The sequence below is a fragment of the Nyctereutes procyonoides genome, unplaced genomic scaffold, assembly GCF_905146905.1.
Source record: "Nyctereutes procyonoides isolate TBG_1078 unplaced genomic scaffold, NYPRO_anot_genome, whole genome shotgun sequence".
Classification (NCBI taxonomy): domain Eukaryota; kingdom Metazoa; phylum Chordata; class Mammalia; order Carnivora; family Canidae; genus Nyctereutes; species Nyctereutes procyonoides.
This window is the reverse complement of record NW_026575142.1, coordinates 35070684-35083282: the sequence shown is the minus strand read 5'-3', so window position 1 is coordinate 35083282 and position 12599 is coordinate 35070684. Positions and strand designations below refer to the sequence as shown.

The 12599-nt window shown below is 48.2% G+C and overlaps 1 protein-coding gene across 1 annotated transcript in view; it reads left to right on the top strand.

The window, feature by feature from the left end:
- Positions 1-12599, top strand: part of ANKRD33B (ankyrin repeat domain 33B) — an 81612-nt gene that overhangs the window by 62172 nt on the left and 6841 nt on the right. Inside the window, exon 3 of the mRNA XM_055308493.1 lies at positions 3893-4033. Within this exon, the coding sequence (XP_055164468.1) occupies positions 3893-4033 (141 nt within the window). The remainder of the gene's footprint in view (positions 1-3892; positions 4034-12599) is intronic.

Sequence of the window (12599 nt, the reverse complement as noted above, 5' to 3'; positions counted from 1 at the left end):
TGGTCAAGCAAAGAGACTTTGGCAGTACAGCTGTCGACATGACTTAACGCCACTGGTGCTCACCTTGGTCACTTGGCTGAGGTCGTGTTTGTCAGGTTTCTCCACTGTCTCCTCCCTGCCCGCGATAGTCTCCTCTTTGGAAAGAAGCCACAATGCATAGCCCATGAGTTAAGGAGTGGGTTGTTATCTTCGTCCTCCCTGAGAGTGTAGTATCTGCAGGAATTATTTGGAATTTTTTCTGCAAGGCACTTGTTACACACATTGTCTTCTGTAAATCTCATAGGGGTGAGGTTGATATTATTTCCCATTTTCCAGAAGTGGAAACTCAGTGAAGTTGATGCACCTTCCCAGGGCTACCCGGATTTTAAGTGACAGTCTGGGACTTGAACTTAGGTGTTCTCACAGTCAGCTCTTCTAAGTCCTAAGTTCTCTGTCTACATTGGCATTTAATCATGCCACTGAAGCTAATTTATTGAGAATTCACTTAACCCCTGTGTCACTTGTGCTCTTCCCTTAGGCAGGCTCATGGGGGGTGCATTTGGGGGTGTCTGTGGTGAGCCCACCCTTTGAAAGGGCTTTATTGGAAGACTTCATTCATCAAATCCTATGCCAGAAGGTTGGACTGGGCTAAAACAAAGTTTCAGTATGGTGCATGTTCTGTAGGGAAGACTGTGTGTTAGCCTGTCTTCTCTGTCTCTCTGCCTATCTATGAAATATGTCTCTGTCTTACTAAAGAAAAGGAAAGCTCCTCTTGTTGAATTGTCATGGTTTTAAAGAAATGTTAAAAGAAAAACTGCAGCAAATTAAAAATGTTGAGTTTGAGCAAAAGTTGATTCAAATTGGGTAGTGTCCCATCTAGCAGATACAAAGGTGCTCCAAGGAGTTGTATAAAGTAAGAGATTTTTGTAGTCAGATGAGGAAGGAAGGGGAGGAGGGAGGAAGAATAAGGGAGCTATTTAGGGCAGAAAAGTGGGTTGGTTATTGCCAGGTCACTTTCCTTTGGGGAAGGGCAGGGGTCTATCGGGCAGATGATCAGGATCACTAGTGTTGATCAGGCAATTCCTGATTGATTGGTTTAAGATTCTGTCTCTGGGAGAGGCAAAACTAATTAAGCCTTGGTTTGGTGACTGAGGCCTTAGCATAAGCGACTCCATTTTGGACCTGTTGTCCTGTTTTTCACAGAAGAGAGAGGTTAATGCCTGTGTATACTTAGAGGCATCTTGTCCACCCATGATTTCAGTGAACAGGGCCCTCTGTGGGATAAGAGGTATTATTCTGCTGTCCTAAGAAAGCCAGTGGGGAGGCAGGATGGATCTCACGGATCACTGAAAGCTCGTGCCTGTAGTCAGAACAAGTTGGCTGCATGTTGGTTCTTCTGAGCCCAACATAATAAGCAGAGCCGTTCTGTATAATGGGTGGTTTGCTTTGTGATTTTTCCATTTTTCCTCTCCCTGCCTGTTCAAAGTGTTTAGGATATAATGGTGCAGAGGATATCCTGCTGGAATTTACGACAGACATGCTTTCACATTTTAAAAGAAACGACTCTAAACAAATTGCAGTTTGTTTCACTCTAAATCTGGGTGATGGGCACTGGGTGATGGGCACTTGGTGGGATGAGCACTGGGTGTTATGCTATATGTTGGCAAATTGAACTCCAATAAAAAAAATAAAAAAAAATAAATCTGACAGGTGCTGCAAAGCGTTTAGCTGGGTGAGGAACCTGAGATCAAAGGACCCTCCTCCCCCCACAGTTAAGAGCAATTAAGCTGCTCTGGGCACCTGACCGCCAGCATCATCCCCGCCCCAACACCTTCGATGGCATGAATAGAGGGCCTTGTGAGCAAAGGAGTCAAAAAGCACCAGCTGTGGGTTGGAATCCATGAGTCACAGAGCTAGCAGGTCACACCCATTTGTTTGTAGCTTGTTTCCGGCAAGGTCATGCTAGTCAGTGTTTCTGTCTCAGAAAGCTTCATGGCTCAGTTTTTAATTTTTGCCATGACTTCAGGAGATGGGCTGAGGTCCACGGTCAGCAGACAACAATGGGTTCTAGAAGAGTCCACACTCCAGTTTTTGTGGAAAGCAGGCAGCCGTGAGGCCTCACCTCCTCTGCCACGATGTCCCAGAGCTCGTGCACTAACTGTCCTGGGGTCAGCCAGGGAAGGGGCCATGGGTCTGGCATTTCAATAGCGCCGAGGCCTCCCTTGGGGGGAGGAAGTGATGCTCAGTTAATGACAGAGAGCCCTGGAGTGTCCACGAGACCCCCGCCTGCAGCCTGACACGAGGCCTTCCCCAGGACCATGTGTGCACTGGGAAGGAGGGGGATTTCAGAGGGCTGGATCCCCAGCCCCCCCTCCACCAGTGCACAGGAGAGGGGCTCCTGCAGGCTCCTCGCACTCTCCACAGATGGTTAGCCAACGTTGGCCGGGACCAGGGCGGGGATGGCAGCTCAGAGAAGGACATGGGGATGCAGGGGCCCCAGGGGAAGAGAGCCGTCTCCCACCTGGGTGCATTTGATCCTGAAACAGTGAAGTCTGAGCCTCTAGGACCAGGTGAGTTTTCCAACACAGGGGATATCTAGCAATGGCAGGACACATTTTTGGTTGTCATACCTGGGGAGAAGGAGAGATGTGGTCACTACTGGCGTCTAGTGGGTAGAGCCCCAGGGATGCAGCTGCCAGGACAGCATCAGTGCACAGAACGTTCCTGTAACAGGAATGACCTGGCCCCAAAGGTCGGTAGTGCCAAGGTTGGGGCCCTGCTCTAGGTGATTGAAGAGGAAGGGAGTGCATTTCACACTAGGACTTCAGCATAGCCAGTGGGCATTGGGCAGCATGTTCATTTGACCTGAGAACCTCTTTACGTGGCCCTGATGGTTCTCTTTGAAGAACTCCCTCAGTCTATTTTGATTTTCTGTGGGTGAGCCTAGAGAATCCTGGGAATAATGCTTTTTACATGATGTTCCCCTTATTCACCCTTATCTAACAATTTGTGGGCTTTTTAAGAACCCGTCTGGGCATGAACAGAAAATCAGGTCCTTTTGTTTTTGTTTTTTTAAAGATTTTATTTATTTATTCATGAGAGACACACAGAGAAGCAGAGACACAGGCAGAGGGAGAAGCAGGCTCCCTGTGGGGACCCCGATGTGGGACTCAATCCCAGGACCCCGGGATCACGCCCTGAGCTGAAGGCAGATGCTCAACCACTGAGCCACCCAAGTGTCCCCATTCAGATCTTTTTGGAAGTGCAAGGTGAAAAGGGGGAGAATCTGTATTATCAAATGAATGTTCTTACCTGCTTGGGTTATGGCTGAGGGTTTGGGTAGCAGCGTTGCCCACATTCCCTGCCTCTGCACATGTGTTTGTGTGAGAGAGAGAGATAGAGACAGACAGATGGACCCCTCTGAGTGGTAACAGCAGGTGACAGCATGAATTGGTGTATCCTCTTGTTGTGTAGATGACCTTCTCCCAGGGAGCCCCGAGAAATGGCTCCAAGGTTCATTTTTAGTTGTGCATCTGTTTGGATTGGCATCTCCCGGGGTGCCGACCGCGTCCAGGACCTCCCCGCTGGTCACCGGTGTCCCGGAGGCTAGCTCAGCTGTTTCCCCATGCCACCTCCACAGCGTGCTGGCTCCCCACGGTCCCTCTCACCACTTTGACAGACAGCTGAGCTCCCAAGCGGGCGGGCCGAAGAGAACCAGAATGAACTAGGGTGGCGCCCTGTGTCTTGCTGGCTCCAGGAAAATTGGTTCTTGTGTCTGAGGGGCAGCCCCCCCCCCCCCCCCGCAACGGGCTGGTCCTGGAGGTCGACCACGTGATCTTCCTCTGGGAAGGCTTCCTGGCATGTCTGCTCTGGGTGGAATGTGGTCAATAAACGTGTGTAATTCTCTTTGTAGGGCACGTCACCATCACCAACTACTTGTTGAACTATTTTCCTGGTCTTGACCTTGAAAGGAGGAACGTGTTTGGGTTCACGGCCCTGATGAAAGCTGCCATGCAGGGCCGGACGGAGTGCATCCGAGCCCTGATGCTAGCAGGTATGTCTCTGCCTGTCCTGTGAGGTCCCGAGGGTCTCGGCAAATGCTAATTTTGCTCCTTTGAAGAACTTGTATTGAGGTGAATCAGTTCCATAGAGACAGAGCCTAGTGGATGCAACAAAGAATAGTTTCTATGGGGTGTGTGGCCATCCTCATCTGAGCTAAAACCAAGGAAAGCAAGCCCTTCGAGCTAGGGTGGGAGGTCACAGTCCGGATCACCCTGCAAGAAACCCCTCCTTGCTCTCTGATAAACTCTTCCCTCACCCTTAGCTTCCTCTTGCCTATATTTGTTCTTTAGAAATGTGTGTTCTGGCCTTGGCTCTGAGTGCAAGCCTGTCCACTGAGGGTGGGCCCTGGGATGGTGGGGCAGACCCAGTAGCCATCCTAGATCCCCACTTGCTGGTGTTTGGAGTCACCTGCTGATGTAGGACGCAGCAGTTTCCTTTGTCAGTGCCATGTAGCAGAATGGAAAGTTCTCAGGCTGTAGCTTTGGATCAACAGGCACCCCGTCCTTGCCCTTTCTGACCTGGTCGTGTTGGAGGGGGCACTTCCTTCTCTGAGCCTCCTGTTTCCATCTGTGCAATGGGAGTCATTCCTTCCCACCCCCCAGGATGAACCGTGACCCTGCCTTGCGAGCTCTCCAGGGCTGTGCAGAGGTCAGGCACCCCCGAGCTGGAGTCCCTGCAGCCGCTCTCCAGCTGCTGTCCTCTAGAGTGCAGTCCCTGCTCATCTTTAACACTGCCGCGCTCGGTTAGTTGGAGAAATACACAAGAAGATGTGTATCATGCACCACAAAGGGTCAGGTGCAGAGTTAGCATCGAGTGATCTGATCAGTGTGAGGTGCTGTGACAACATGATGTCATTTCATTACTTTGCTTCATGTTGTCATTGTTCTCGGCACCGGGTTCAGCCGATCCCACCTGGCCCCACGAGCTCCCGCACAGGTGGCCTTTGCCCTCCCATGACGATCTCTGAGGGCGCGGCAGCGTTCTGCTGGGCATCAGCCTAGGCTGGTAGTTCTGTTTACACAATTTGCTGCTGTCTTTCTTTCTTTCTTTTTTTTTTTAGAGTAAACCTTTATTTTGCAATAATTTAGATGTATGGAAAGTGACAAAAATAATACAGAGTCCCACACGGCCCTTGCTCAACCCCATGCGTGTTAACGTCTTACCGAGGGGTCGACACTGGTATGTTAATTACTATTAACTGAACTCCAGGCTCTACTCAGATTTCACCTGTGCTTCTGGTGCTGTTCCCTTTCGCTCCCAGGGTCGCATCCGGGCTCCCACATGTGCTTGTCCTGTGTCCCCAGTGTCTTGTGGTCTCTGCGCCTCACCTCTTCGCTCCTGACCTCAGGTCCCCATCCTGGCCTGGATACAGTGTCCTCAGCCTGTCATTTCCCTTGGGATTACATGGGGGTTATAGGATTCACAGCTTGCTTGGATTTTTTTTTCCCTCTCCCACTTTAATCTGTATGTTGTAGGGGATGCTGGAAAAAAAATGACTTCAGTAAGTGATGACAGGCCTCAAAGATGAAAACTTTCATGAAAATAAAAAAAAGCATAATTAGATTTAATGGCATGGATTGTGCTTTTGACGCTGTGACAGTTTCATTTTTTTGAAAGGCAAGATAACAATTTCAGTTGAGGCCTTGCCTGTTGTTTAGCAACAAGAGGTGGTTCCTCCTAATTAAACCGTGTTTTTGATGCTCTTTTGTTTGGGGGAAGCTTTATCTGCTTTTACTACTTCTGGAGCTAGTTCTAATTGAGTGTAGGTTTCTAGTAAATTACTCCCCTCCAACTATGATTGATTGATCTTAATGTTTCAAGTCTTAAATTCTAGTTAGCTAACATGTAGTGTACTATTAGCCTCAGGAGTAGAATTTAGCGATTCATCGCTTATGTAGGACACCCAGCACTCATCGCAACGCGTGCTCTCCTTAATGCCCACCCCCCTCCAGCCCACACCCACCCACCTCCCTCCCGCCACCCTCAGCGGGTTCTCTGTGATTAAGAGTCTCTCTTAGGGTTTGCCGTCCTCACTTTTCTTCTTTTCCTAGTAATTTACATTTTAACCAAGAATTTATGATGTCAGCCACTTTGTCACTGCATTTTTCCTGATGACTTCACTTGAATTACAAACCTTTTGTTTTGGGGTCGATTGCCTTTCCGATCACTCTGGGTAATGCAGGGGTTTTGCTGTCATTCTGCTTCTTTCCCGGGGCTGGTGGAAGTTTCTGACATTTGCTAAGTGTTTAGAAGATGGCAGAAACATCTCTGGGGTCTCTTGAGAGATGGGCCGGGCGTCCAGTGTGGTGCCACATTGTTCTCTTCCCCCTCCATTACAGATAATGAATTTGGTGTTAGGTTTGAGGTACCATCCTTTCTTTCCCTCCCCCGAGCCCAGCCGCATCCAAGTCTAGAACAGTCCATACGAGTGCAGACCTGTGGTCAGCGGAGTTAACTTGGAAGCCAGGACCCCTGGTTTCAGACTCCAGCCCCTTTCACTTATCCCCTCCATATGGGGGCCAGTCGCCTGATGCTCTGAGCCTCAGTTTCCTCTTCTGTGCAGCGAGTGGATGACACTGTGGGAAGGCTGGATGGGGACTGAATGAGCTCCCCAGTGGACTAGTGTTGGGTGCACGTCTGGCACGGAGTCAGTGCTGGTTGTCATTATTGTTACTGGTGAATTTGTGTGCTCAGTAATTATTTGTTACATGAATGAGAAGCAGTGGTATGGCTTTCCCCTTGACAAGTACCCTTGCAGTGAAACAAACTTGCCTGCTGAGGGTGATAGGCCTGTATGCTCGGGTTTCTGAGCCCTGCCACTGTTGACATCTGGTGTCAGGTAATTCTTTGTGGTGGTGGTGGGGTGTTGTCCTGGGAACTGTAGGATGTTTAGCAGCATCCCTGGCCTCTGCCCACTAGGTGACTTTAGCACCCCAAGTCGTGACAATGAAAAATGTCTCTGGACATTGCCAAATGTCCCTGGGTTGGGGCTGGGGAGGTGAAGTCCTCTCCTGTTAAGAACCACTGATGTGATTAAATGGGAAAGGATAGAAAAAATGAAAAGAGAAGCTTTTCCCTCTAATATGCAATTCCTCCTTCCAGCTTTTTCTATATTCCTCTTAATGTAAAAATCTGACACCTTTTTCAGGGAGTTTCTGAGTGGCCCTCTAAGATTTTGGTTGTTTAATTTCTAGAAGATTTAAATTTTCTGTTACTAAGGTAGCGCATACTTCTTTTTCCCAGGAAAATACATTTTCCTTTTACATAAGTAGATGTGCATGTTACTTTTTTCTTTTTTCTTTATTTTTCCTTCTTTATTTATTTTACTTTTTTCTTTTTTAAGATTTTATTTATTTATTCATGAGAGACACACAGAGAGAGAGGCAGAGACACAGGTAGAAGGAGAAGCAGGCTCCTCGCAGGGAGCCTGATGTGGGACTTGATCCCAGGACCCCGGGATCACGACCTGAGCTGAAGGCAGATGCTCAACCACTGAGCCACCCAGGTGCCCTGCATATTATGTTTAACTTAAAAAAAAAAATGCACGTTACATTTTAAAAGGAAAAAAAAAAAAGGTGTGATAGAAGTCTCTCCTGGATTGGGTGGATAACAATAAGGAGACTTGTGGGGATATTTAAAAAATTTGCACGAGTATTTTAAAATCTTCTTGTTTCCATTTAATGTATTAATATTTAGTAAAATTAAAGCCTTGGGACACCTCGGTGGCTCAGTGGTTGAGCATCTGCCTTTGGCTCAAGTCGTGATCCTGGGGTCCCGGGATCGAGTCCCACTTCGGGCTCCCTGCATGGAGCCTGCTTCTCTCTCTGCCTGTGTCTCTGCCTCTCTCTGTGTGTCTCTCGTAAATAAAAAAATAAATAAAATCTAAAAAAAAAAAAAAGAAAAAAGAAAAATTAAAGCCTCTAAAGATACTAGTGCCGGCGTACTTCTTTGGATTAACGTTTCAACATCAAGGGCATTTGTGTGCAGCTGTGGAAAGTCCCTTGAGAGCTAATCACAGAATGGTCATCTTGTGATCAATTCAAAAGCAAAAGGCACAAAGCGCTGTAATGTGTGAATGGCTAAGGTAGAAATGGGTATCTCATCCTCATTTTTTCAAGTGCAAGCATTCTCCTGTACCTGAGTGTATTTCTGCACCTGAGTTGAATTTCTGAGTTGCAATTTCATTCCATTCAGTACGAACCATTTCCTTTTAGAAATGATGGATCAGGGAATTGGATGCCCCCCCTAAACTGTTTAGATTTTCCAGTGGTTCATAACATACAGACACATACCAGCTCTTATCTCTTACCTTGTCAGGCAGAACGAAATAATGTGAGAATTATCAATACTTTGGATTTTAATAAAAATGTAACCAGGGTCTGAAAAGCTGATTTGTTGGCTCTTTGGTTTTTGGCTTCTCCAGGAATAATGTCAGTTCTGCTGATAAGAATCGCAAGTGGGGCTGTGGATTCTTGTTAATTCAACGGAATATTAATGCCTTGAAGTGACAGGTCTATTTAAATAAGTGGCTCCGAGAAGCCATAACGAGGATTTGATTTTCTCTGAAGAGAAGCAGAGCTCAGTGGAGGCTGGCAGGCTCCAGACTTGCTTAAGAGAGCTGGCTTTTATACCTGAAGCGTGGTCTGATTGCTGCGGCATTTGGGAAGCAGACGTAGGCAAATAAGATGCTCGACTCTTCCTGTGATTTCGGGCAACAAAGCAGACACCTCGGAAGGGGTGGGAGGCTGGTTTAATGGGGGAGAGGCACTGCTGTTGTTGGTTGGTCCTGTGGTCATTCTTGTCCCAGGCAAGCCCCGACGGTGTGCTCCCGAAGCTAAGTGATAACGGTATCACTGCAGAGGTTTCTTTCTGTTTATAAGGAAAATATGGTTTTCCTGTGACCTGAGAATTTGCCAAGTTGGAATAGTTTCAAATTATTATGCAGAGAAAGGGCTAAAAGTCAGGCATTCCGTGTCACCAAGGGCAGTGTCTTCGCTTGGGTATTTAGCTTGGCACAAAAGCAAACCTTGAGAGAAGGACTTGAGGGCAACTAGGTTTTCTGAACGGTAAGCCAGGAAGCTGCGTGAAGGATGGGGAAGGGAGCCCTTGGGTAACCGGGAGTCGGCCCTGCTGTGAGACCCTCTGAAAGACCAAGTACAAGATCTCTTTGGAAACGGCTTCCGGGGTGGACCAGGCTGGAAGCAGGTGTCCATCCTCCCCGCCCCCAAATTAGGCCTCTCCTGAGACCCCGCATTCTGATTTACCGTATCGCTTATACCCTGAGTACTCCAGATACAGGCCAGGATGGCACAGGAGGGGACATGCAGGGGTCGCATATGACCAGAAAGGTCTCCTGGTGGGAGGGGGACCAGAGCGGGGCTTAGAAGGGTAGATAACGTGGGGGGCTGGCAGAGAAGCCGGCCAGGAAGCAACACGGCCCGGGCTCTGGCTGCCTGCGCCGGTCCTGTGCACCTGGCCACGACTCTAGGGGAAGCTTCTAGGATGAATGATGGAAGGTAGCTTGTCTTCCTTTAGCACCTGCTTAGAGTGCTTTCTGCTTCCAGTCAGACATCCTGCCTTGCCCGTGGCTGAAAGAAAACAAGCACGTTTTTCTCACCTCACCGAAAGTCTTGAGGTGGGCTGTCACAGTGCAGTGCTGGCCTTGGGCTCCGTGAGGACATCACAGAACTAGGTTCCTTTATGCGTTGACCCAGTACCCCCATCACCCGTCCTCCCCACCACGACTTGGTCACCAGAACTGTGGGCTTCAGATAGGCAGCGGCAGCACCTCCAACCATAGTGGTCACTTTTATCAGGGCACAAAAGCCTTCTTTTTGGGGCTCACTGTCCAGCTGTAAGGGAGGCTAAGAAAAAGGGGGAACAGGATTGCAGTTACTGGGTAGACCAGTAATTCCCCACTAGGGGTGGGGGCTGCCCCCTAGAAACAGCCGGTAATGTCTGGGGATGTATTTGGCTGTCACAACTGTGGAATGCTGCTGGCACTTACTGGACAGAGATGGGGGTGCCGTTACAAGTCGTAACAATGCACAGGACAGCCCCCACACCAAATAATGATCTGCCCTAAACATCAATAGTACCTAAGTGGCAAAACCCAGGTTTACACCAGGCATGATGCATTGCCTAGAACTGAGTATGTTGCTGCCTGGAATAAACTAGAGGACTTTGTGTAGACAGCTCACAGCACTCAATGGCGTGGCGGCAAGTGGATGCATGGGCGGGAGCCCGACTTCAGGCTGCTGCCTGGAGCTCTGGGCAAAACAGCACTGGGTAGGGGGTGAGAACAGGATGCCAGAAGTTCATGAGGAGAAGATGGAGATGCCGGCCCATCAGAATTCTCTGTTTTCTAAAAGGCTTGTGTATCGAGTGTTGGTCACCGGTGCCAGCCTTCCATGATTTAGTCACTCCCCCCGGGCCATGAATATTACCCAGACCGATTGCCGAAGGAAGTGAATCCTCATGGGATCCCTGGGTGGCTCAGCGGTTTAGTGCCTGCCTTCAGTCCAGGATGTGATCCTGGAGACCCGGGATCGAGTCCCATGTCGGGCTCCCTGCATGGAGCCTGCTTCTCCCTCTGTGTCTCTGCCTCTCTCTGTCTCTCATGAATAAATAATCTTAAAAAAAAAAAAAAGAAAAGGAAGTGAATGCCGAAATGATGGCACAACTCCTACCCTTAGGCTGCGCTGCCATTCTGCCAAACGTGTGTGGGTTGCAAGATCATTTTGAAAAGGCACGAAAGCAACAGGAAGAAGTGTGTGTGCTACACTTTGGACAGCTGTTCCTTTAGTTTTCCATTAGCTTTTGAAAAATGTCTCTCTCAAGCCATGTTCATTAAGATTTTAATTTTGCAGTTTGTACCTTTTTAAGTGACATGCAATTAATTAAGGTTTAATGTGTCATCTATTTTTTGTGGCGACATTTTTACTGCCCCCTTTTCATTTTTGTCAGTTTATAAATTGTACTCGGGCTAATGAGTTCCATCCCGATCTCCAGTTCCAAATAATTACCACTCTTCTAATATGCCTATTTTTTAATATGCCCCTGAATGAAGAGCATGATGAGGCAATCTCAGGTGAGCTGGGTCTGCCCAGGCTGGGGTGGGGGGTCGCTGGAGGGGTGCTGGGGCAGGGGGGCCACTGAGCCCTCCTCGCCTCTGTTCTGCACTGAGCCACCGCTGCACGTCAGCCACCTGGGTCTGTATGGGATATAAATGCAGAAGCCTCTGCCAGTCCTGGTCCCTGGGGAGTTCACAGACTAGATAATTGCCCTAGTTCTCCACATTGCTTTGCCAGAGAAAGTATGACTAATGTGACCTGAAATCCTGAATGATTTTTAACTGTGTACGGGGCTGGGATTTGGACCAAGATTAATTGAACAGCAATTCCTTATTAATTTCTCTTATACGACCATGCTGAAATTTATGAACATTTCATCAAGTTGAGTTGAAGTTTAAATTTGCAGTATTAGGAGGGGGCAGTGGGTGGTATGGGTGAGATTTATTAAGGAAGTGACTGAGGATGTAGGAGTCAGGGTTCTCTAGGGACACAGAACCAATAAGAGGTACACATGAAGAGATTTATTTTTAAAGAATTGGCTCACATGATTTTGTGGGTTGGAGAGCCCAAAATTAGTGGGCGCAGGCCATCCTGGAAACTTGGACAGGAGTTAATGGTGCAGTCTTGAGGCCGAGTTCTTTTTTCTCCAGAGAACTGTAGCTGTTGTTCTTAAGGCCTTCAACTGATTGGATGAGGCCCACCCAAATTGTTGAGGGCAATCTCCTTTACTCTGTCAACTGACTGTGAATGCTAACTGCACCTACAAAATACCTTCACAGTCCACCTAGATTTGAGTTTAAATCCCTGGGTATTGTAGTCTGGCCACGTTGACGCAGAAAACTGTCATAGAGGAAGCAGCCCTCCCTGTGGGGTGGCAGGAAGTGCATGGGGCTGAGACGTTCACTTTTACCAGCTTGGAGGCCTCAGGTAGGTCCCTTGGCCACTGTGACTACCACCGTCTGTAACATATCTTTATTAAATGCACGCCTCCACCAGCCAGGACAAGATGTGTCAAGGAAACCAAAACGAGTAAGAGGTGGACTCTGTGGTGGAGAAGCCCACAGTTTGGTGAAGAGGATAGATCTAGGACCTACCAACCACACAGTATAAGAAGTGAGGGACTGCACATTTCCTGGAAAATGTGAGGTGATAAAGAAATGGGATGCCAAGCACTTTGCAAGCGATTATTCCTTTTAGTATTCTGGAACATTCTAGTAACATCATTGAAGTGTTCAGGAAGCACCTTGGCTGTCTAGTCATCTCTCCATTGCTGGAAAGCCATGAAGTCTTATTTCTTTAAAAATCGTGCGATTTAGGGGCTGGGTTCAGGCAGTTTTGTTTAGGAAAAGTAAGCCACTAGCTGGAGCTCTTCAAGGTGGGCTGTGTCTAATGGTGCTCGCAGTTCAGGGGCAGAGGCAGGGTCATCCAGGTGCCACAGCTCCAGGTGGTCAGTTACTAAGTTTCCCAGCTTCTGCCTTTGATCCA